This window comes from Amphibalanus amphitrite, unplaced genomic scaffold (assembly GCF_019059575.1).
Source record: "Amphibalanus amphitrite isolate SeventyFive unplaced genomic scaffold, NRLGWU_Aamphi_draft 000018F_arrow, whole genome shotgun sequence".
Taxonomy (NCBI): Eukaryota; Metazoa; Arthropoda; class Thecostraca; order Balanomorpha; family Balanidae; genus Amphibalanus; species Amphibalanus amphitrite.
In genome coordinates, this window is record NW_024881514.1 from 1744076 (window position 1) to 1766012 (window position 21937).

Sequence of the window (21937 nt, forward strand, 5' to 3'; positions counted from 1 at the left end):
GCGTTTCTGCGACGAATTTATGGCGATAATATTTTGGTGCGATGTGCCGACATTAAACATAGCGCGTCACGGCAGCAAACAAATGACGGTCAGTAGATACCCGAGCGTTCCGGCGGACGGTGGCGGACGGCGGCGACAGTCAGCGTCTGCAGGAGGACGCTATCGTGTTCCGGGCACGTGTTGTGCCGCTGCTGCAGCAGCAAAACATTTGTAATATGTCAGCCAATGGAAGGGCGAGCGAGCCGCCTGCATAAATTTTATACTGAGAAATATTGTTGATAATATTTTGTTTTTTAATTTGACCACAACTTCAAAATGCAAATCCAAGGTAAATGTACGTATACCTAAAACATGATTAGTCATTTATAGGTGCTCCGTCGATGGTGGACAAAACTGGGCCAATTATGTGAATTGTACCCACACTTGTTTTACACAGGTAGGTAGGTTTCGGGGTAGGTATCCGGAGCGCGGCAGAGCCACCTCCTTATTTTAGGAGTAGCGGGGCAGGGAGAGGGTGGGAGGAGGGGTGCCTTACAGTACAGAACTCCAAAATTAACCTTTTTACGTGATATATATCGTCATCAATGCCGATTATAGCGGGTAGAGACCATTTTCACTTACCGTGTGTAGTTGGTTTTCTAAATTAGGTACGACATAATTTTGTGCACACTTAAGGTACTCTGTGTTAGCGTACACTGTTTAAGTTCACAAGCGATGCCATTTTCACATCCAATATGCAGTCAAGCCCCTCTGCAGTTCCGTGCGACCGAGCCAATACTACTAGACGAGGATGTAGAGCCGACATTCCAATCAGCAATGCCGGCTATGAAGCACCGCTCCGCCGGCGAATTTCCTCATCGCTCGCAGACCCCCGGAACTCGGATGCACCCGTAAAGTTAGCTGATTGGCGATAAACAATGGCCGCTGTTGGTACTGGGTGGATATAGAGATGCCGGGAGCGGTGCGGTAGGCCGGCTCTCACAATCAGTGGATAGCAGCGAGAATCCGGGTCCGCCCGTCCGTCCGTCTGCCTGTCTGAGTGTCTGTATGTGTGTTGTGCAACCAGTGTTCTAGAGAGGCTAAGTATTGTGACGAGTTCCTTGTTTTATTTCTGACGTTTTTAGCCCAGTTTTAGTTTGTAGCTTTTATCTATGTAACCATCTATAAGATCATCTCTGGTTTTATTTTGTTGATTCCATTGTGGGTTGATTCCTTGTCCGAACACACCATCATTATCAATCGAAACTCGCATACCGATGTCTACCTTTGTGTGTCTATCTATCAGACTGCATGTCTCCCTGTCTGTCTAAGGCTGTTTCAGTGCCCGTCTGCCTGTCTATCTGTTGGTGCTTCAGGTACTGTGAGCTCCCGTCAGTTCAGCGTCTTCTCTGCCTGACATCGATTTCAGGTGACCGTCCTTCCACCCACGTGGATCTTTTCTGTCCAAGGCATTATTCCTCCCCTCGGTAACCATTTTACCGTGGCCATGTGACCCCTCTCTCCTATTGTGACCCCTCCTTTGGCCGTGACCGCCGGTCGGCGCCTGCAGAGACCTTATCGATCGGCGCGGTGGATGGTGATGAACCGAGACGGCCGCTACCGCGAGTCGCCGTCGCGCCGCGGCTTCTTTGGCCGGCCATTTCCGCTGCCGGGACCGACACCCGCCGGTGCCGGCACATTTGTCGGCGCCGACGGCCGCCTCACCGATACTAATGGGCCGCCTACCAGAGGGGAGAATTGTGAATACTGAGGCGCTGCTGAATATTGAGACCCGAATGTCCGATCTGGTGATGATCCGTGAACATTACGGATCACTGAATCAAGGCCGGTTTGTCTGGGTCAAATGTAGATTGCACATGAATAGTCGCTTTCGTAAATACTATGCAGTATGCATGACTACAAAATTTGCAAAAATGTCAAAGTAACAGAACTGAAGAGAAGCTGGCTGCCTGGCAACATGATCAACGGTTTCTCGCAATATTTGAAAACATAGAATTTATCAAGCCTGACCCTAACGTATCCGGGTTCAAGAGAGCAGCGTTTCGTATGATAGTTAGGTCACTTGCACCATCCCGCGACCCAGCTTTCCCATTCTCATTGTGGTAACGTTGGCCCGAGATAAGGAAGACGTCAGTGCTCTGTTCTCGCCCACTGCACTGGGTCAAAAAGAGACAGCGCTGTTCGTTAGTTGAAAACAAAAAGATCCGGTCAGCTAAATCTGAGGATTTAATATCGCCATTTTCTTCTTCATGATAACGCATCGTGCTGTGGCATTCTGTGTAAAATATCATATCTAGCTTTTTTGCTGATTGAGCCACACTCTCTCGTATCTAGTTGTATATATGTACCTAGGTACCCTTCACGACACCTAAGTTCAGACACACGCCAAAATGCAAGTTTATATAAAACAAAATTAAACGACTGAGCCGTCGGACCCGGCGCATCAGGAGCGAGCCAGCCTCGGTAAGCTCGACGTCGGCACGATGAGGGGCTTAGAAGATGGGCAGAGGAGGGAGCTTGGATCACGCGAACCACGCTACAGCGAGCAGGTCAAACACTGTGCAACAAAGCACAGATAGATCCATCGCAGAGAGGTCCGTGGCATCTCTTCTAGCCATTGCACAGTCGGATACAGTTTGTCAGAGCTCTATCTACCGATTACAGAATACACATGCCTTAGCACCGGCAGCAGCCTCCTGGGATACCCAAATTACTCTATTCATGCAAGGAGCTACGTTTTTATACAGACACTGTCACCTTGCGATAGAGGAAAAATGCGTGCATGCAAATGGATAGCAACTCGCATAGTTTAATTAATGATGCAAAGCTCGGGCTAAAGAGGCTCAACTTCAGCCCTGCAGGTATGATATCCTGGCTTGCTGGGTATTGGAGCAGGGCGTGGAGCTTATTGGTCTTTATAAGAAGCTTCACTACAAAATTCAGTACCTGAGAGCCGCATAACAAGGGTTCAATGAAAACGTTACCGTTCCAGGTCGTGTTTGATAGTTTTAAGGATTATGAATCTTATTCGGGCTCAATGCTAGTGCAGGCTTGTACTTTTCTCGTTACATCTAGGTGCTTTCTTGTATTTTAGAGCCCAACATAAAAGTCTTGTAACCCTTGGTCCGCCTTCAATGAGTCAAAGTTAATGCCAAAACTGGCGATTAAAATATTTCGATTGAGTCAATTCTAGTCACCAAGCCATGTGAATGACCCTACGAATGAATGATCCTATGAATGAATGATCCTACGAATGATGCTGCGCAACTGAAGCCTATATGAAGCTACCGTTGCCAGTGCTAACTGCACTAACTTGTTCGGTATGAATAACTTGCTTTTGATAAATGCGAGAAGATAAATGCATTTGACATGATATTTATCATTAATTAAACTAATTTGGTAACTGCATATTGTCATAATAAATGACAATTTTTGTTACTTTATTCAAGCAAACTAGCTACTGCATAGTTGCTCCAAACCAAAGACAATTATATTTACGTGTGTGTAGTATAAGCCTCATTTGTTCTGCAACTTATGCTCGAAATAGACCGATCGCTCATGATTCAGTGCTGCAGTATAGATGGGCACTTTGATGCGAGCCTCGATATCTAACTATCGTGCTCGCAGCAGTCCAGGGCACTAAGTGGCCGTTATTCACCGAATTGGTCAAAGATTAGACGATTAGACTGACTTATTAGGCAGGCGGATAAGAATGGACTCGCGCAGTTGTATCAAAGTAAGCAAAGTGCGTGCGAAGTTTTGCCATAAAGGAACGCTTTTCATGATCTGAGGTAAACCGGTAAGTGCTTTACATCTTTTATTTGAATTGACGCCGTTCAAATCATAAAAATTCAGTTGCTTAAAGGGAGATAATGAGCTTCCTTTTTTCTTAAAGGGACCCTCCCACCTTAACATTAGATTTGAGTTGAGATAGCCAAAATGGGGTCCCTGGCTCACAATTACCGGTTTCGGCACTCACAACATCGAGAAATGCCTTAAATCGGAAATATTGAATTTCAAAATTGCAGCATTTTGATTCAGAGGGGCTAATGCTTAGGAATACCCCTCTGAATGTGTGACGTCAGCGCAAATATCTAACGATTTTTAAATGTTTGACTAAAACGTTTTGTAGCACGCGGTGGTATATGCTATTTGCGCGCAACATCTGCCGCAAACGCCGCACTTCTAAAATAAAGTCGCTAGAAACAGCGGAGATCCCAAAAAAGTAAACAAAAGTAAAAGTCTAATATCTTGAAAACCGGTAAATATTTTTCGGTGAAATTTGGTAGATATTCGTTTTCGCTCTTTCTGAACCGAGCGACATCACTTTCATGCCAATTCATAAACTTTTTTGAAGGTGGGAGGGTCCCTTTAAATAAGATTTTTTCGACATCCATGCTATTTTTACTGTGGTTTCTATAAAATATGAAAATTTCCTAGCACATTTTCGTATGTGAAAAATGATTTTTATTTCTGCAAAAAGAAGCAGTACTTGCAGTACTTGCAACATCCACCGAAATGCGCTGCCCTTCTCTATAAAAAAGGCGCAGTGTATGGCACTTTTGTTTCAAACAGCGACGCTTGGGTTTTTGTTTATGTTACCGTTTCTTTATGTTGTTAGCTTGGTTGTCAGTGTCGTGTGTAGGGCGTTGGTTGTAGGTGCATAGTACCCTACAACCAACGTGTGTAGGTACTGTGGCCATTCAAATAAGATGGAACGCAGCTACGAAATTTATGTCATCCGGTACACATGTATTTCGACTCACTGGTATTCTACGAAAGGTAATGTATTTGTATCAATATATGAAAGAATCTTTTGACATACTGACTAATGAAATAACTTAAACCAAATTCTTCCGAAAATAAAGAGCAAGACTGTTCTCTCATTCGTTCCTGATTTAAAATGAGAAATGCTGCAACTAAATTATGTATTGTCCGGTACCTAATAGTTAAAAGCATTCGTACACGTCGAAAAAGCAAATGTATAAGAAAACCGTTTATTCACGAATCGACCATAAAGGCAGCAATCAATTAACCCTCGCCCGTAAACGGCGATCTGCCACCTTCGCCCATGCAGGGGGGGGGGGTGCGACCCCCCCTTGGCGTTTGAAAACGGAGCGTCGTAGAGCTTAGCGGAAAAGACCAACGGATTGCTCTCGCCGAGATCTCGCGATTGGTGGTATATTTTTTGGTCCTAGGTCAACATTTGACCTACTTTTGACCGGTCAAAGGTCAAATTTTCGGAAAAATAGACTTTTTTCAACTTTCGGCGGCGATTGCGGCAAAACGGTGGGAGACATCGACTTGAAACCTTCACTATCGTGTTCCTTGATCAATTCTCTATCGTTTGGTATGTATTTCGTTTCCCTAGCTCTAAAAATGGCGCGTTGGGAGCGCCGGAAGTCGGCAAGGTCACAGTCGGCGGCAGAAATTCGAAAAATCAAAATTTAAATTTTTGAAATCTGATTGTATTTTTGGATTTGGGATGTCCATTTGCTCCCTATAGAAGCTAATATTGCTGCATATTCCCATTGAGGTAACAAGAATTAGCAAAATAGTGGTTCGGGCGCTTTTCAAAAATAGTACCGGACGCTGTTCCTCTTGTGACGTCATAGCTCCGTGACCTGACCTGACCCGGTCAAGTTTCTTATACCATATGATAGCCAATACTTGCCCCAACATGCATGGGAAGTTTCATCACGATCCATCGACCGATGTCCGTACCACCGGCAGGAAACCTCGGGCGTTGGCACTCAGTTTGTGAAAATCCGGCCGGAGGCTGTTCCCTTTGTGACGTCATAACTCCGTGACCTGACATGACCCGGTCAAATTTTTTTTTATCAAAAGATGCGCAAGGTTTGCCCCATAAGGTACCCAAAATTTGGCGGCGCTGCGCGCCGCCGTTTTTGCACTATTTCCGAAAAACCTCAGGGGGGGGGGGTTGCACCAACCCCCCCCTACATGGGTTAAGATAAAATTTTCAAATATTATTTAATTTTTACTCACCGATTTTACTTAAACCTGCAAGCACTTGCTCACCCATCACTACCAAGCGCGGAGCGCTTGAGCTACTTCAACTGAAAAAAATGGTAATTTTGTGATTTCGGCAAAATGCAATGAATTTACCTTATATTTATACATTTTCTACTAAAAAATGGTTCAAACTCCAATAAAGTGGGAAAAGGCCATAATCTCCCTTTAATTTTGTTTGGTTGATTGTACGATTTTTTCTTCAAATGAATGATAAAGTTAACTGATTTCAAAATAGTTTCTTTCACCATCCTCTCAAGACGAGATTGGTCTTTGAGCCGTGGTGACTGGTGAGTGAATATAAGTGTTTGGCTTGCAGACCCATACCACTGCATTTTCCAGTGCCGCGCCCGCTTGCGATGCTCGCCGGGTGCAGTTTTGACTGCCCATGTCTGGCGCCGTTCCCCTGGTTTCATGGCGCGGTGCGTCCGGGCCTCGTGCAATCTTAACGAGACGCCGGTGGATGTTAATGCATAATGGGTCGTCTGGTGGCGTGCAGAGATGCCGCACCACGTGTCACACGTGCCGCGCACGAGCCACGCGCCCTATGTGCCCGACAGCAACACCTGCCCACGGCCGTTCGGCAGTTGAGTGGATTTGAGACGCTTCAAAAATGCATCCTCAGGTGTCGCCTGGGAGGTGAGATGGACACAGTCTTGCTGGATGACCGCCCCAAGAAAGTGATTCATTGTTACCGAAATAATAGCAGGATGAACTTCAATATTAAACAATTCATTAATCACAAACTATGCTGCGATCCTGCTTGTTTTAGAGGCACTTCACAGGACTTATTGTGGTGTACGCCAGGGCTGCGGAGTCGGAGTTTCAAAAGAAAAGTTTCAAAAGAAAAGTCAAAAGGAAATTTCAAAAGAAAAGTTGAAACGATTTCTGGGGATGGTCTTTAAAAATGTTTATTGTTTATCCAGTGTATTTCTAAAGAGGTCTTAAAAATAAATTTTGCGAAAAGATAGGAACAAAATATCTTTCGTGAAGTTTAAGTCACTATTCAGCGAACCGGACAAGTGGACTCTATGACTGACTAGCAACATCAGTTGTTGGTAAAACCATTCAGGAGTATGCTTTTAACTCTTTAACTCTTGCTTTTAATGCTTTAAATAAAGGTGTTGGGAGTTGGGACAGAAGCTTGCACCAACTCCGCTCAATGTCCTCTGTGTTACGAACACTTAGCGTGTCTTTTTTAGTAACCAACTTTAAACCAGGTTTCGTCGAATTCCTCCAGCACCTCACCGGGTGATATCGAGCCACAAGTATGGGGCCTCGGCACGCTACACACAGGATATTTTATAAAAAGATACACCACATACCGGCCGGGGCAGCAGGTCGCCGGTGTGGGTATAACTACAGTCCACAGGGCCCATTACCATGGCGCGGGCCATGCAGGGACGCCTCCACTTGCCAGAACCAATGTCACATGAATGTGCTAACAGATGGGGACAAGGCCGTCTAGGATATAGGAGCGGTTTCAACGACAACGACACCTGGCCTCTGAACAATAAAACGAATCCTGCGAACCGCCGAATCAGTGAATTTACAGCTCGTCAACGGACGGTCGGCGGCGCAGTGATCGATAACATTTGCTGCCACCAGAATCGAACATTTCCGCGAAAACCAATTAGACTTTTTCATTGCGGGCATGCACAAATTCGCAGGCTTTATGATCGAGATTAACAAGCCACTAGAGAAGTCCTGATGCTTAGCGGGAAAAGTTGTAACGAAACCCCAAACTGTCGTTTTATGCTCGCCGTAGTTGGGCATTCTCGGTCCGTTTAATGCACCAATGTACGTCACTCATTCTACTGGAGCCGTTCGGTGCATTTCAGTGGGCTGCGCTGCCGGACCGAGCACGCCATGGCACGACCACACCAGCCGAGGACCTTACTTTGACCGCACCATGACCAACAACGTGTCGACGACCATCGGCCGGACGGTGCTGCTGCGCTGCAGGATATTCCAGCTCGACGGCCAGGCGGTGAGTGCGGGGCAGAGGGGGAGGGAGGGGAGGGAGGGGAGGGGAGAGCGAGAGAGAGAGAGAAATAGAAGGGGACAGGAAGAGAGACACACATGCCTACAAATATACAGACAAACCGACGGAAACACACAGGCATAGACGGGGAATGGGGACACACCCCACCTGATCACAGGCATAGACGGGGAATGGGGACACACCCCACCTGATCCTAATTTTAACGTCACGCCCAGTTCAAATGGCAGTGTACGGATAGAAATCACCGTTCGGCCATCATTTTCAGCAGTAACCCCCTATTCCCCCATTTAAACCACATGGAAGAGTCCGTCAGTGATGGCTACGGAGCAATTCTTTTGCTGTTGGCGGAAAACCTGGAGCGGCACTCCATCGCTTTCCTTTGATGTGCTAATGCTACCCGTTGAATATGAAGAATCTAAACATTCATCAGCATTCTGAAAACCAAAATCATATGCCCAGCTACAAAAGTTGCATGATGATCAGCTTTTCTCCTTCTATGCAACCCAATAGTGTGTTCTTATTGGATACATTCGGAAGCAGCACCCGAGCTATTCCCCGCCAATGAATACCAACGCACTAGCAGCGTCGGTGGTTTCATGAGCCGGTGCCATTTGTCAGCGACCGGTGGTCTTCCATAGTCTCCAGGTGTGCCTGGGTCGTTAGTCAAACCGCAAACGAATGCCAGCCGGCGCTGCGACAGCGACCCTTCACAGCTGGGCAGGATATGCAAATCAGCTATATACTTACTACCGGGACTCCCGGCACCCAAAATACAAAATCGAAATTAGGTATGTACATTAGGTAAATTAGGTATGAAATTAGGTGTAGTTCCTGCGTAGTTAGCACACGGCTGATGTCTTTCTCTATAAACTCTACTTGTTGAAAGTAATAATTGCGATGAGATCTTTAGTTATTATGAAATTATATGTTTGATTTCCATTTTATCATGATTATTCATTTTACATTTATTTTCTAACTATTGTTTTTTCTATAGATATAGCTCGAGCGTTTCAATGGACGGATTGGCAGAGCCGGTGCCCACGTTGCGTAGGTACACCACAATGACATAATGCATTGTGTTTTAACTACAGTGCTGATACCTCTATGAAGCTCTTCTAGCAACACATCTGCTTCTGTCTCACGCCTAAAATAACTGGAAATGTTCTGGGGAACGATCGACCGTTTCTAATTTCTTTAATGGCTTGTCTGCGTGTGTGGGTTGGCTTTCTTTTTCTCAGTCCAAGTTTTCCGGTTGGTCGCTGATGGAATTTACAAAGTGTGTCGAATGCATGCGGAATAATAGCAGTGCCTGGAAAAGAAATTGATGGAGTGGTTTCTACTCTGTAAATATTTGTCCTTTCTCCGATTTATGGCTTTATTTGCAGTCAAACTCACGAAGCTAGCACATGACCTGGATGCAGATTCGTCCTACGTCAATAGCGTCGTCATGCAATTAGCGTATCGTATTTACCATATTTTCACCAGAAGAAGCTATCTAACGAGAAACGCATGGCAGTGCAGAGAAAGATGAAAAGGAAGACTCGTTTTTTTTGAATAATTTTATTCACTAACAAATTCATTTTATGATAAATGCAGACAAATCGACATGAATAGGTATATGTAAGTATGTCCTTGCGTTTTCACTTTTCTTTGGCTGTTTCACACACATTTCACGATTCACGTAATCATTAACAGAGTTTGTTTTAATGCCATTATCCATCAGTTTTTTATATTTGCCCCTTGGCATCATTGAGCCAGTCGTTCACGCCAAATAGACTACACAGGCTGCTCCTCTCGCTGTATGAACATCGGCCGACAGCCGAAATTGCTTTCCGGTAAATTGGTATTTCAGCCTATTGTCGACCAGTGATTGAGAAGACGTGAGATTACTCGGGCGGCCACCTCACGAATTGATGCTGCGATTAATGTCTGAGGCAGCCGGCGGCCTCATTGATGGCACGCACTGTAACGCCGGGCACGGCATCACGCGATCGGTCCGTACGAAAAACTTGTTCGGCACGCGGCTCCAGACCGCAGTCGGCAAAACACCTCCGCGCAGCAGAACCGACGCGCACTAATGGCCCTCCTTTCAGTGGACCGACTTATACGGTGCTGAACTGCCCGTATTGCTTTTGGTCAGCTCACAAATCACGGTGGAGTGTTTCAAAAGACGGTGGATCGTTTCGTTCATTGGTAGCGATTAGGGTCGCTACTTTCTGCTATTTGTGCCTGACAACACGTTTAGAGGGCGGCACAGGAAAATTTATGTTGTAGATTACAACTTTTTACATAGGCCAATGGGAGTTCCGTGCGTTCTTCGCCTGTGATGTATGGGCAATATTGTTAGTCATCAGAAATGCAGGGTTGATGTTCCCGTTGAAAACATGGATATGTTTGAGCTATGCCTTCCCATTAGGCTGGACAGCATCAATAGACAAAGCCAACAATCTAGGAGCCGACTGGCCGAAATGGGGAAGGAGCTGCTGAGCTTTCTTTTGGCGAGGAATGGTGTTTCATGGCACACTCTTCAGCTTCGAGAAGGGCGCAGTTTTACGGACAAGTTGAGTGAACTTTCTCAAATCATGAGAAGGTAGGTACCCGATCGTCAAATATATCTAGCATAATTCTTAAATAATGAGTGATGCACAGTTCAGAGCTCGTCACCTGTATTTTAACAACAGCTTTTTCATAATTCAAACATTTAAAGCATTCCCCGTCTTGCATCAGCGAATTTCCGCACAGCTCCGTCTCATCGGCTGCGCAGTGCTCCCGTCTCGAGTCATTTCGTCCCACATTGGGGCCATCTGGACTTCCGCCTGTCGTTGTTAACTGCTCGAATGGCGTCCTTCACCGGTTAATAGCGAAATCTTGACACGCGTCAGTCATGGCCGCGGAGGTGGATCGCTCTCTCGCCGAGCGCTTTGTCCATCCGCGGCGGAGCTCGGTCCCATTCAGTCGGGAAACTCGTCCTGTGCTCTCGTTACGGTTTCGCTCGCCGCTGCCAGCGGTGCTGCCGCGCGCTCTCCACTTCTACGGGACATTACCCTTCGCACGACGGCGGCGGAGGCGGCGACGACGAGGTCTGGCCGGCACATGGCAGCGCGGCCGTGTCAAGCAGTGGTACCGTTACCGTATTTTTCAGTAAATAAAATCTCAAGATAATTTTTATAGCATCAGTAGCCCTCGCACCATATCGTAGGCTTCCTAACGACTGGTTTAACTTCTTAAGCAATATTTTTTGCCTAAATCTGGTCTCATTACCATGACACAGCCAAGGCTCATCAACACCACACCATATGCAGGCGCAGCGTCAACCCCTTACTCTGCGATCTCTTCTGACCCAGTGTGCACAAAAGGCGGTCCAGCAGCGGCCCTAATATTGGATTGTCGGTGCTCGCGGCCCGCTCGGCCGGTCGGCCGTCAGCCTGGCGCGCGGCTCGCTCCGTCAGCAGCCGTCACCGAGTGTCGGCCGTGTCGACGGCGCGTCTTTATGTGACGACTTGGCTCGTTTAGCTGTGCCGCGGCGCCGCCTCTCCTCGACGCCTGAATATTGGGCCCAGTTAATGTGCGCCCATCAGGTCGATAGTCGGGCCACCGCTGTGCGTCAGGCGACATTCAGGCTGCGCCAAAGAAGGGATAACAATAGCGGAATACCGAACCGAGCGATATAAAGTGAAAACACAGTGGCCCTCCGGTGCATTGCATGACATTGCATTGGGCATTGTATTTGCCCGAATGGAAATACATTTTCACTGCTACTTGTTTAGCAGAAAGACTTGTATCACAATTCGCAGCCACTTTGCTGATAGGTTCAGGCCCGCTGCTCCTACAATACTGATCGCTTGATGCTGAGGCGTCTCAATACTGAGGCGTCTTAACCCGCGCCCCACTGGGGGGGGGGGGCTATTTATAGCCCCCCTCCCGTTTTTCTGCAATAACTTCCAAACCGCTTGACGTATCGACGCCAAACTTTCAGTACCTTTGGCTGCATCAATTTGACACCTTGTGTCAAAATTTGAACTTCGTACCTACCATAGGTCGGCCGGAAATGACGTCAGAGGGACGTCATGTTCGGCCGATTTCGACGCAAAACATTGAACCACGGCAATCGCTCCCAAGAGCTCAGTTTTTAAGCTAGATCCAATTTCTTTGCATGAGAGGACTCAGAATAGACTGCGCTATCAAACTGCTATCTCGGATTTTCGAATTTTTAAAAAATTCGGAAATTTTATATAATAAAACTCAAAATTTATACTTTTACATTTTTTTCAATTTTTTTTTTGACTTTTCGAAAAAACCGGAATATATGTGATAGAACACATTATTATGACTAAGTCTAGCGAGTTTTAGCTAAATATCTTCAAAAATGGCCAAGTTATACGCATTATTGCAAAAAATTAACAATTATTAATTTTTCAAATCAATTTTTCAGCATGAATTTGACATCGTACGCCAATATAAATAGCACCATCGTGCTCCTGAGCTCAAACTGCATCTAATAGACACCTTTTGTGTTGAAAAATTTTAACTTCAAAATTTGACCTTTTTTGACCTGAAAGTGACCTGACCTGAGCTAAATTTGACTCAAAATGACCTCGAATGACACAGACGACATCAAATTCGAAATCTCTGACCTAAATGGACCATAAAACATGTGTCACGTGACCGACGGATGATATAATATTTCCGTGACCTGTGATGACCTGACCTTGACCTGAAAATCAAAGTACAAGTTTGGTACCCTCAGAGTATCTAGAGCATCTGTTCACGAGTGTGTGAACCAAAAATGAGCCTGTTCTGACTTGTAAGACGGCGGCCAGAGCCCAAAACGTGAAGAAGCCAGAATGCTAATAATTTTTACTTTGACCTGACCTGTGACGTCATCGGTGACCTCGAGGTCAATGAAATTAGGTTTCGCTCGACAGTTTTTCCCGGGCTATCAGACGCCGTTTGAATTTTGATGATCGGCCCAGTAGTTTCGGAGTTAGGAGGGGGGGGGCTATGAATAGCCGCCCCCCCCCCCAGTAGGGCGTGTTATACGCAGACCCCAGTGGGGCGCGGGTTAAGCAATGCTAATGTAAGCTCAATACAAGGATTGTGAACTATGGTACGCATTTTAGGAGTTTTTTTCAGCTTTTCCTGTTTGGCATCAGAAAAGATAACCACGGTATATCGTCTTCACATTCACCAGCCTAGACATTCCCAAGCATAATTACCTACCGTCATGACTGCAAGGCGTTTTGCAGCTAAATCCCCGGATCGAGTACGAGGTGCCACGCGGGATGCCGCGAGGAAGCAGTGATTTAGCATGAAATCCAGGCCGGCTCTAATTTAAAAACTGGACATCCGCGAAATTACTCTGCGAATCTGGAGATAATATATCGTCCGCATTTGGCGCCTCTTGGGCGATCTTTCGCGGACCGGCTATACAGACGTCGGACAGCTAATTCAGCCTCTAATATTACATATATACGGAGCCGAGTCCAGTTAGCCGGCGGCTGAAGTGAGCAGATTACAATCTGCGCGGCCGATTATAGTAGGCGAGATGCGGTGGTGCGGGGCCGTTCCGGATGGTACGGGGTGCCGGCTCACGGAGGGCGTGGGCTCGCTCCGGGCTGGCGCGGGGTCTGTTCCGGGCTGAAGTTGGAACTGCCCCAGCCTGGTGCTGATCCCGCAGCGCGGCCATGGGGAGAGGGGCTGCTGATCCGACCACCGAGTCCGTCAGGAGCCGAGACCGAGCGCGCTGCCTCAGATCGATCACCATACCGGCGCTGGAGGGACGAAACTGGCGCGGGGGTCCTTACGGCGCGCCGTGTTACAGCGGCGCCATTTAGCCCGACAGATTGGAATTCATATGTCAGTTAATACACACACTTTTCAAAGAAATGCCACTCGTAACATAACTTTCACAAGCGACCCTGTAGTAGCTAGATTGCATGGGTGTCATGCCTTTGTCAGATTCAAATGCTTCCTTTTAATGCATTAACAGCGCCAATAGCAAAGCTACGAGCGTTTCGGACTATGAGAGGCCTGATCACCTGGTGGATGCTACCACCATAAAACCAAACTCGGCCCGAAAACTTCCATTTCATGGCAGCGTGCATGTCTAGTAAGTAATAACCAAACTAGTCGTAAAGTTGGACCATGAAGCTCAAGCCTAAAAGTCACCGCGAACGAAGTTGAGCTCGGATGTAAGGTCAATAGTACGCGTGGGTGCCGATATCAACACATCAAGAACCTGGCGGATAATGTGACACTCCAGTATTGAGGGGAATACTCATTTTGACCTTTTGTGCTCGACTTTTCACTCGTGACGTTGCTTCAGCTGATTTCGTATCACTAAGTAGGTACTGGTCCGGTGGATCTGATACACGCAAAAGGGAGCCCTTGGGGCCATGACAAATTTGAGACGCATGATCCTTTACTACTAAAGTCTAATTTTCAACATTTCGCCTAGCCCTCGTACCTACATAAACGAATCCTCGGGCCGGCCGGCTTTTTGGCTGCAACCTTTCCCTTTCGGGCCCGGCTGGGGCTGTCACGAGTCACGACCCAGTACTCACCATTAGGTGACTGGAGATCACAAGCTCTGCACTTAAATAGCTACGTAAGCTCTATCCTGACAGCAGAGAGCTGTTGCGAATGGCTCTCAGTCCAATCCACACGACCGCATTTAGCGTTGAGCGGACTGAAGCGCTTCGCCGCCCGCGACGCCGGCCGGTTGCCTGGATGTATAGGCTGTGCCGCCGCGCTCCAGTACCATGCGGGTCAGTATACCAATACAGGCTCTTGACTGAAGCCTGCCCTGAACGCGCCTGTTATTTTTATCGGATGAAGATTTCTACGATGAGATGCGTCCAAATAATAGTGAATGTAGAGTATAGACTTCTATAAACCATTCGATCCCCACTTGAACTTCAAAGTAACAACGTGAAAGCCTTGTCACTCTGACATGCATCACACATCGATGTGATTCCAGTCGCTACAATCATCCACTATTTTTCACATCGATGTTCATCTGTCCGCAGGTATCGTGGATCAGAAAACAGGACCTACACATTCTCACACTGGGAGCCTACAGTTATACAACCGATGACAGATTCAAGGTAAGACGTTTATAAATGTTTTCCGGTGATCTGATACCGCCAACCACCACTCAGAGGCGGCGATTGCCCCATTTTTATCCCTGGCGTTTATTATCTAGTGACATTGAATAAACGGTGTAATGTGGGTCGAGCACGCTTCGTTCCCAGGCCCGTGATACACTCTATCAGGCGGAGTATCTTGGATGCGTGTCGGTTCGGGTTCCCACCTCCACTTACGGCCTCGTAAAGCTAGTCGTATCCGCCGGCGCCGTAAATTGAAAATCCTTTCCCCAAGTCAGAGTAGCCGGAAAAACAGGCGCCGAATGACGCTGTGGAGGATGCCGGAATGACCGCGGTGGCCGAGGAACTCTTTAAAATCCAATCATCATCACCATTAACCCGGCCGGTGGTCCTCCTGCCGACCCTAAAATCGCCGTACTTGGTGGGGTGCAAACTGCAAACATCCCGCAGGGTGTAGTCTGGGCGGCGAGCTCCGCTTGGAGCGCCCAACGACCAGACTTGGACCTCCAACTGGCCGTTACAGAGGGCGCGGAGGCTTTTCATGGTCACTTCTGGAAGTCCCAGCGGACGCAAATACAGTCTACGACCGATGCACTTGTGGTCCTTTGGCGACTTACTTCTCCGTAAAGGTAGCAGAAATAATGAGAGAAAAAAGAACGGCTTCGAACGGAGATAGCCTCAACCACTCAGGCTGCAGACATTAAAAAATTGCGAATGAAAATCAAAATGCTTCAGCTCCTAGTTTACCATAGACTTATGAACGAGTTATTTTAACATTGAAAAGGCTGTTTCAAATACTAGCAAGGCGTGTTGGCCAAGGGCTGCAAACACTGAATTATGCCGGCGGCGCCGGGCCGACTGCGTGCGGAGCCTGTCAGGCCGACCACGGTCGTATCGTGTGACGACACCACCCCTCGTGTCCGGCGCCCCGCCCTCTCTATAATGCGCTATTGATTACAGACACAAATCATACATGGGCCATCGACAGTGGTTGTGATTAGTGGTGTGGCGTGCAAACGGCCGTCAACAGACCCCTTTCACAGGGACCGACGACAGCGGTCCGGCCGTCCCCCAAACGTGGGCGGCGCTGACCTCTGCGCCCTGTTATTATTGCCATCTTTAAAGTATCACATTGTTGTCTTCATAAGTTGGGATCCATATGGCAGTTTTATTGCTCTCTGGATGTGAAATATGAGAAGTTAATGATGATGTTTTTGTGGTATCGTATATTTTTATTTAAATACATTGCTTGTTTTTGGTTCCTCATTTCGCCGACCCTTTTGTCACTGTCTGAGCTCCACTCCTATTGGGTCTCGAAACGTTCTGAAGGTCCTCTATTTTTACATTATATCTCAATGTCATAGTGCTGAGGACTCTAACCTTATTTTCTCGTGTGCTGTCGAGTCAGAGTTTGTGTCAGAGAGGTCGTGCATCTTGTGTCGATTCCCTGCGGGCTCATAACTCGGCCGTCTCCCTGTGGCTGTCAGTTGTCCGTTCGCTCTGAAACCGGTCCTGCCGGGACCGGGCTCCTGCGCTCGCCGGTGCCGGTAACGGCAACAGAGCGGGGATGGATGAGCTGCGATTGGTCCAGCGCATGCACGCAATGGCGATTGGCCAATAGAGGAAAGAGAATGAGGGGTGCGGAGGGAGATGCGTAGACAGCACAGCGATGGAGTGGTTTTCGGCGTGACGCCCTCTAAGGGATGTCGAGCCCCTCCCACTGTCTGCTGTCAGCTCCTCTCCGCCACTCCCCCGATGGGCACTTCGGGCGACGGTGCTGTCTGTCTGGACATTGTCTGGACGGTACACCGGACAGCAGACAGCACACCAGACGGTAAACAGACAGCAGATACGGATAGCAGACACCGACAGACGGCACAGGCAGCGCACACAGACAGCAGACACCGACAGACAGACAGACAGACAGACAGACAGACAGACAGACAGACAGACAGACAGACAGACAGACAGACAGACAGACAGACAGACAGACAGACAGAGGACTGACTGACTGACTGACTGACTGACTGACTGACTGACTGACTGACTGACTGACTGACTGACTGACTGACTGACTGACTGACAGACAGACAGACAGACAGACAGACAGACAGACTACATCCTGGAGCGGCGACAAGCGGAACCGATGGCGTCGATCGCGCCGCCGGCTGGCGCCGATGTGTCACGACAGCCGGGCCGGGCAAATGACGGCGTTTCTGCAGACCTCCTTTATTTGAATACATATTTGTAAATACTTACATAGAGTTCCTTGCTTGCTTTTCGATCTCTTGTTATTTAGGTATGCTTCTCGTTGCGCAGTGCGCACATTACGTAATGAGAAAAATCGTTGCAATTGTAGAAAGCGTAGGAGGTGCTAGTATGACATCAGTGGATTGTTTCTGGCAACCTAAGTGCGTGCCGTCTGAAAGTTTTTCAATCTTGGGCTTGTTGCGTAAAATATGTCACACAACTCTCAACAACTTCAATCTTAATTACGTTGCAAAATATAGCGGATGACTCCTCTGTCTATAGTTTTACTTTCTTCCATTCTCATTTCAGAATATTACGAGCAAAGTTGCGTAATCACACCGACACCTATTTCACCCGCAACATGCTTGCATCAAAGCAAGGTGCGCAGCATTAATCTCACTGAACTAAATGACATCCTGGCGTGTTCCGTGTTAGCTCTGTCGGCAGCAGACCTCCGAGTCTGCTGTTTCGGCTCATCCGCCCGTGCGCTATTTTTGACAGCCGCCCACCTTCCGGTATTTATCGTCCAAAGAGAGGCTCGTTCTGCGCCGCTGGCCCTGCCCGGTATCTAAATAGTGTCTCTCGGACACAGACAGATTAACGAAGTGTTTCTCTCCGCGTCAGGCGTCCCGATTTTGTCGGTGTCAGCGAGGTCGGAGAAGGCGAAAGCGCCGCCCGTTGTTATAATGGATAATGAAGCGGCGTACAGAGGAAGCGGCGCATACTATCAATGGAGTGAATCGCAAAATGTCTCAGTGGCACTGCGTGGATGACTGACAGTCCTTGAAGCCCATTACATGGTGATATCCTGTAACAGTGTGAGGCATCTCAAGCATCTCGTATGATCAAGGCTGCAAAGGTTTGTTTGCGTTTGGCGTATTGCCTAATACAGGCATTGACACCAGCTAAGGTAATGACAATCCACCTATAAGCATGTTGCGAAAATGGAACAGTCTTATGAGTCACAAGCCCACACTAGGCACAATTTTATAAAACACAGAATAATGTGGCTCATGCACAGTTCATGTTATTTTGAGCGCCTGTCTATGGTCTGCAGGAAATCAATTGAGGCGGCAATCTGTTCACATTGAGAAGTGTGAGAACAGCTGCAATCTGTCAGTCACGGCTAAATGAAAACGTCACGCTCGCTCAGAGCAATTGTCGTATTTCACGGCTGAAATGAGTCGTTAATTATTAGACGTCAACCTCCCAGTAAATCTGACGGACTGAGCTATGGCCTGGCCGAGCAAGGCAGCTCAGACCACCAGGAGTACGGAACACGTTCAGGTTCAGTGTGACAGGCAGTGACAAGAAAACGGGACAGCTATTTACATCCTACGGGGATTTCTCTTGTTTTATCCTGTGCACTTAAAAATCGCGCCTTTTTGGTTTGACTCAACGTGTGACTTTACGGAGCTTCATAAAGCCACAAATCTTGGAATCACTCAATGGCAGGCAGAAGAATCAACTGCAGCTATCACGAACTGATTCCACGAATTTCCTAGTGACTCTCTGGCCGTTGTCAGTCAACTGTCATGCCCGCGCCTCCAGCCTGGGAACGTCTGACTGTGATCCAGACAGTAGACACCGCTATCGCTAGACTCGTCCCAGACACAACGACCGCTTCTCACAGCAGTAGCCGCGCGGCCGACCGAGCCGACGGGGCCATCCGGGGACACTGGGCCTCACACGGTGACAGACTGTGACCTTCCGGAGCGGCCGGGTCACCGGGCCGGCGCGCGCCCCTGCGCCGGCCCCTCACCGGGTGACCGAGTGCCTCCTTCCGGCCTAGTGCGTCCCGTCACGGAGGATGGCGGTCCGGACGGCCCGCGCGGCGATCGTCGAGAGCCGGGTCCTCCAGTGGTCCCGGCTGGACCGCTGCCAGAGCTCAGCAGAGACGCCCGCCAGACAGCCGCGTGTACTACAGAGATGGGGCAAAAACGGAGAGACAGTGGTTCTTGGGCGCGAGTGGACGACAAAAAAGGACGGCGTGTTGTCTTGCTGCTTATTCAGCACAGATCACAAGAGCCGGGTTGTCCTCGCATCGCGATCGTGATCAGCTGCATTGTTGTTGGATAAACATTAGTAAAAAGTATTCATTACCTAATTCCATCGGAACGCAAAACTAAACAAGAGGGCAGTGCCTGATATCGCTGCCTGGTCAACGAAGCATAGGAAGTAACCCTCGCCCGCACATGGGGGGGGGGGTTGTCACCCCCCCCCCCCCCAGGTAGTCTTTCTGCTCTGCACTCAACATTTTTAGAGCTAGAAGGCTGATTTTTCGTATAGCTGCTCGTCTATCCTTTCTTGATGTCAACTGAAAATTTCAAGTTTCTGTGATTTTTGGTTTCGGAGACATGACCTTGTTTTTCAGGTCATGTCATGACCCAAATGGCCAATTCTCAACATCTTGCGTTTGCCATGGGCCTTGTGAGCTTTTGACACCCTGATTTCGGCCTTTTTTGTCAGTCTTACCTCCCACCTATCATGGAACATGTTGTTCGACGATGTACAGGGGTCAAGGTCAGGGTCAAGGTCAACCTAGGTCATCTAAGATAATTGCGTTTTAGGCAAGCTGAATTTACTTTTTTTGAAGTTTTTTGACTGCATTTTTGGTAAAAGCTTCTCAGATCATGATTTCATGTAATATGGACCCAAAAACAATCGGTGCACACATCAGTATACACACAGACACACACAGACATACAAACACATATAATTGACCTTGACCTTACTTGACCTGAAATGACCTCAGCAGCAAAATTATGGTCGGGTAGTATGACAAAGAGGTTCTAGCTGGCTTGGCACCAGAAAACAGCATCGCATCGGTATTTGATAGGCAGCGCACTTGATATCCAACGGTGACCCAAAAGAGCAACATTTTTTAGTTTGACCTGACCTGGAAGGTCAATGACTGACCTGAGAAGGTAAAACTGGGTATCATTGGGTTCATCTCTTCCCAAAGAATCTTTTTGGTCTTTACCGCTAAGCTCTATCTCCAACAGGAACGAAATGGCGCGGGGGGGGGGTGGCAACCACCCCATGTGCGTTCTAGGATGGGAAAATGGCATGTGCGGGCGAGGGAGAAGAGCAGGTCAGCACAGCATTGCAATCTTCAACACTGTGCAGGGCCATGAGAGGGACTTTGCCTATACGAATAATGACGTAGCGTCAAGAAATCCTGGCATGCATTGTTGTCCGTCATGCCCACCGAGCTTTGCGCTGAGTTTCTATGCATACATGAGCCTCCAAATAAATACATAAGAGGTGGCAAATATGCAAACAATGATTGTTCATAGGCTTCCAGCAGTCATTTCCACCTGGCTAGTAATGAAAATCGTATATTCTCAACCACATGCTTCTCTTTAGTTGTCAGTATCTCCGTCTCAACCATTATGCAGATGCCCTTACATGAATATTATTATGTCAAGCTGCTTTAGCTTTCATGTGATATTCTTGATGCCGGCGACCGTTTGGGTGCCGTCAGCATTTGCAGACGCGGCTCTGGTTGAAATCCGTGCTATTTGACGGTGAGATTTGTCACCTGAATGGTCTGCCATTGGCCGTCTTGTTTCTGGCGGCGGCCATTTGTTGTGGCTCGGTGGGCCCTTCATTTCCCGGCTGGCGGCGGCCGGCCGGCCTCCGTCGGCGCGCGGCCGCACCATTCCGACACGGGCCGCACTCGTCCACGTGCGGCGTCCGTCGCTTTGCCGGCCACGTCCTGCCGGGCCGGGCCAGTATCGGCGGCGACTGATTTAATTTACCTCGGCGGCATAGCCCACTTGGCGGCGGTCATGGAGGTCCTACAGCACGATGCGGCCGACGCTCGGAGTGGCGTGCCCGACAGCCGAGGGCCGATCACACAGGATAGGGTGGGAGCGGTGCTCTGAAGGGCAGGGCAGCCCCGAACGGCTGACATTACTGACATTACCACCGGCTAGGTTGTGCGGATGAAACTCGGGATGTATATGATATGGATATCGCCCAGCCATGACTGTGCTTTTTGAGTTTTATGTTGTTTCCTTGCCATGAGCAAGGGAGGGCGATTGTGGCACCAGCTTTCACAAAATGAAACGATGTAAACGTGAGGGGCAGCTATCGATGCTCTGTTGGAATCTCTTTCCCTCAGAACAGAGGCTATGCACTCAGATTATAGTTCACCTTTTATGGACCCAGCTCGCGTCCATTCACTTTAAATGGCTCATTTTAACCCGCGCACCGACGGGGGTCTGCGCCAACTTCGCACCGACGGGGGGGGGGGCGGATGACCGCCCCCCCCCTGAGATCTCGAGAACAAAGCAAGATAGCGACAAGCGGTAAACGGCATAGGATACGCACGGCCAAGATCTACAATTTTTACACAGGTCATTTTCAGGTCAGGTCAAAGATGACGTCACAGGGGTCGAAAAAGTCAAAATGGCGGCGCTAGATATGGAGAGAGTTTTTCTCGAATAACTTTCGAATTAGTCAAGATAGGAACAAACTAAGGGCATCATCGTGATCCTCTCGTTAATCCGCATCGAATGATATATATGTTGACCTCGAA

The 21937-nt window shown here is 48.1% G+C and overlaps 1 protein-coding gene across 3 annotated transcripts in view; it reads left to right on the forward strand.

Annotated features, from left to right (window-relative positions):
- Positions 1 to 21937, forward strand: part of LOC122388925 (protein sidekick-1-like) — a 48460-nt gene that overhangs the window by 6049 nt on the left and 20474 nt on the right. Inside the window, exons 1-3 of one of the 3 annotated variants that reach the window (XM_043380457.1) lie at positions 211 to 334; positions 7872 to 8020; positions 15064 to 15141. In XM_043380457.1, the coding sequence (XP_043236392.1) occupies positions 316 to 334; positions 7872 to 8020; positions 15064 to 15141 (246 nt within the window). In that variant the 5' untranslated portion in view covers positions 211 to 315. Of the gene's footprint in view, positions 1 to 210; positions 335 to 7871; positions 8021 to 15063; positions 15142 to 21937 lie in introns of those variants that run through there. The other 2 variants (XM_043380448.1, XM_043380439.1) reach the window with 2 other exon arrangements.